The following is a 3,717-nucleotide window of genomic DNA, read 5'->3' on the forward strand; positions in this document are numbered from 1 at the left end:
CCGTAAATCAGATAAGCGTCTCATGAATAAGTGACGGCTCTCCCTCCTCCTCCTCTCCGTAACTTTCCACCCACCACGCTCTTTCCGTTAAATTCCTGCTGCCTGGCACACCGGACTCCCACCGGGGGGGGTGGGGGGGCGGAGGCGGGGAGTCGGTAACGAACACCGTGACGCTGATCAGACTAAAGGGACTTGTTACCGAAACATGAAACGCGAGACGGGGCGAAGTGAGGCAGGACCTGTTGGAGTGTATTAGAACCAGCGCTGCCGTTCAGAGCCAGCTGGAGGTCTAATGGCAACCACGCGCACGCGAGGCGTGCCCGCGCCGGGTCCGAACCGGGCCGCCGTGTCCCGGGCCGCGGCGGTGGCGGAACAGCTGCAGTACGAAAGCTGCATCCTGCTGGATCTTTATGTGAGTATCTGGTTTTACTGCCTGTCAGCTGAAGTGTGGCAATATATATTGAGGAAGAGTGATAAATAGTTATAAAAAAAAATTAAAATGATTTTTTTTGTGTGGGTATATATGTGGTATCTGTACATGTGGTCATGTGACCAAAGCATGCAAGTGTGTGTGTGTGTGTGACAGATAAGAATAATAAAGGCAGATGAAAGGGATGCGTGCAAAGTAATGATAAGAGGGGGAAGTGAATGTGTGTGTGTGTGTGTGTGTGTGGGAAAAATAAAAATAAATTCCCAGGAAAGGATGGGGGAAGAATTCAAAGTGGTGGGGGTGAACTCTGGAATGAAGTGGGTGTTTTTCTGGCACAAACGTATCAGTGCCTGCGCATGAAGACATCGTCTGTTTTCCACATGCATGCAACCTTTTTTTGTCTGAGTGTGTGAGCTAGCGGTTATTAAAACGTTTTGATCGCCTGCCAGTTCGCCGCCACATCTTTCTTTTGTCAAGTCGAAGGAACGGGAGGTTGCGTGCCAGTGCCGGTTTGGCCTTTAGCTCTTGACACTTTCTTTCACTATCCCTCCCTCGTCTCTGTTTCAGCTGTCTTATCAGTTTTCACATGCACACTAATTACTGACTTTGGACTTAATTATTATTAGATCGCGTCCTGCATTCCAGTGAGCGCGCCATTAAGTGATTGGATTTGTCGTAGCCTGTTCTGCTGAAATGTTTTTTTGTTTTTTTCAGAAAGTTTCTTCTTCTCCATGTGGGCCGTTTGATGCTTCTTACATGAGCTCAGATCTTCTTATCTCAAGTTAGAATTCAAAATGAATGTAATATTGAATCTGGCCACATTGGGGAATGTCCTGCTCACGTATCCACTGCAGACTGACTGGTGAAAATGACTCTCCCCTCCTGAGCTTGCAGGTCGCATCGAGCCACTCAGACACACTCCTGCTAACTTGCATTTAGGCTTCAATATTAACGCCTTGGAAAAATGTCACAAGTCGGGCTCTGAGATTTTACAACCCTCTCTTGATGCCTGCTACAACATGCCTGAGAGGTGACTTGTCGATATAATATAAGAACTAGAAAAGCACTTGGAGAGAGCAAACTTCTGCCGAGCAGCTCATTCCCCTCAAAATTGGATTTACACCGTCCACATGGTGATCTGGATCATCATCATCACAAGGTTTTGAATTGTTCTTGGTATCTTCATACACCAACCATGAAAAGTAAAAGTGAGCTAGAGTTGATGTGTGTTGTTTTTAAATTATTTTTGAATCCATGAATGGAGTTTTCAATGTTAAAATGTAATATGTTTTCCTGACCTCATTCTGGATCAGATCCAGAAGAGAGTTTACATGACAGTGCACATCGGATCCCTTTATGACTGTGACTGTGAACTGGGCTGATTATAAAGCGCACTCCAGCGGAACATCTTTTTTCGTCGAGTGTCTGAGAATCACACAAGTATAAAACCATGTTGAATCGCAAAGGATGAACTTTAATATTGTGCCAAAATCCAGATCATATTGTTGAGGCATCCTTGAGTTTAGAACTTATCTTCACTGTCTGCTCCCAGTCCACATTTGTTCTTAAATGTCACAATTTCCACCCACTCGGCTTTTCTCTTTTCCTCTTCAAGAGAAAGAGGGAGCGTTTTACCGATAGTTTGGTGGCTGACGGTCGTCTGGTGTCCATCCCTCCTCCATCCTCCCGAACGGACCCCAAAGACAAGCTGTGGTGTCTCCACTCTGCTCTGCTCCAGTGCCACGTCTTACTGGAGAGAGTTATCTCCAGAGAGGAAGAGGAGCTAGGCACTGGGACGAAAGCAGAGTATGAGACCCAGAGGAAGAAGGTGAAGGACAGACTGTCACTCGTCCTAATCAGCACTGGAGAACTCCTCAAAGCGGTTTGTGGTGCCACAATCCCAAATCCCAGTGTGCAGGGATTGGAGGTAGGTGGTGATGTCATTGTTTTTTGTTTTTTTTTAAATGATGGTTAATAGTGTTGGATTGAAATTAAGGCGGAGCTTCCTGATCTCTCCCATTCTTATTGGCAGCTAAATGGCCCAACCACTCTGTTTGAGCTGAAGCTTTGGGTATACCGGGTCCTACAAGAGATCGAATACTGGACCAAGACAGCCATCACCGCCTTGAGAGAACTGCCTTCCATCATAGCCAACGATCAAGCAAGGAGCACGCGAGTCACTCAGAGATGAGAGGAGTGTGTGTGTGTGTGCACGCTTGAAAATAGGAGAGGAAAGTGGGCAAGGAGAGGTGGAAAGAGGCGGGTAAAGGGATAGGAAGACGAATCAGTGTAAAGTGACAAACTGATTCGTGTGGAGAGAAAAAGAAAGATTGAAAAAATCCCATGCCCCGTTCACACAGCTGAGAGCGAGAAAATATTGATACAACTTTATATTTATTTTATATATTGGAAGATGGAATCCAATAGTTCTTTCTTTCTTTCTTTCTTTCTTTCTCACACATGCACCTGCCATGATGAATGCCAAAACAAAATGCAAATGAAGATTTTGCTTCTCTTTTCATCTGCTAACGTCGGATTCTTGTTCCACCATAAAGGCACTCATTCCGCACAGCGGACGTTTTTACTGAAGATATACTGCCGAGATCCACTGCAGCAGTCCCAGGAAATAGTCAGCGAGGGGAACGTTTTTATAAAGATTAGGCCATTTGAATTCATGCAATCACCAGACTGTAGGTGTGATATGTGTTGCCTTTAATACTGTAGCTATTAATCATTCCACATTACTGTCTGGGGACTTTCAGTTTGTAAATAGAAGGTGTATAATAGTACCCTCTTGTGTTTCTTTGGTGGTATTACATATATGTGTTCTTTTCTTTCAATTTCTTTTTTTTGGTAATCTGTTCAATTATCCTGAATTCTTAAAGTTTTTAGTACTTTTTACAGTCTTTTATTTTTAGGGCACTTTATGAGGATGAAATATGACAACAAACAAAAAATCTGAAAGCTTGTGTGAAGAAAGAAAATACCCCTGGATATCGTTTAATTAATTTGCTGAATTTGATTGAAATGCTAGAAAGCGGAATTTTTGCTGAGATTATTTAGTTTAAATGAAGGCCATGCTAATATTCCTAGCAAGAGTTACAGAGAAATAACCTTCAATCTTTTAGCACATGCCATTTTAATTCGGCCTATCAAGTTAAATACATATTTGTGTCCATCAGGTGATCCATTATCAATTCACTGTCTCAATTGATCACTTAATGAATCTGTCACTCCAGACTGGACTGTGCTACCACTTAGATTAGCAGGCAGATTGTGTTTAAAGA

General features: G+C 43.5%; 1 protein-coding gene across 1 annotated transcript; it reads left to right on the top strand.

Moving 5' to 3' along the window:
- The first annotated feature begins 292 nt into the window (after positions 1-292).
- On the top strand, positions 293-3,203 carry cntf (ciliary neurotrophic factor). Its single transcript, XM_068751033.1, has 3 exons — positions 293-412; positions 2,046-2,357; positions 2,463-3,203. The coding sequence occupies exons 1-3, from the start codon at positions 293-295 to the stop codon at positions 2,619-2,621; spliced, it is 591 nt and encodes a 196-aa protein (XP_068607134.1). The 3' UTR covers positions 2,622-3,203.
- Positions 3,204-3,717: the final 514 nt, after the last annotated feature.

This window comes from Brachionichthys hirsutus, chromosome 17, assembly GCF_040956055.1.
Source record: "Brachionichthys hirsutus isolate HB-005 chromosome 17, CSIRO-AGI_Bhir_v1, whole genome shotgun sequence".
In the NCBI taxonomy this organism is placed as follows: domain Eukaryota; kingdom Metazoa; phylum Chordata; class Actinopteri; order Lophiiformes; family Brachionichthyidae; genus Brachionichthys; species Brachionichthys hirsutus.

Coding starts and splice junctions, on each gene's coding strand:
- cntf (XM_068751033.1), top strand. CDS start 293: ATGGCAACCACGCGCACGCGAGGCGTGCCCGCGCCGGGTCCGAACCGG. Junction 413..2,045: donor GCATCCTGCTGGATCTTTAT/GTGAGTATCTGG, acceptor TTCCTCTTCAAG/AGAAAGAGGGAGCGTTTTAC. Junction 2,358..2,462: donor CCAGTGTGCAGGGATTGGAG/GTAGGTGGTGAT, acceptor TCTTATTGGCAG/CTAAATGGCCCAACCACTCT.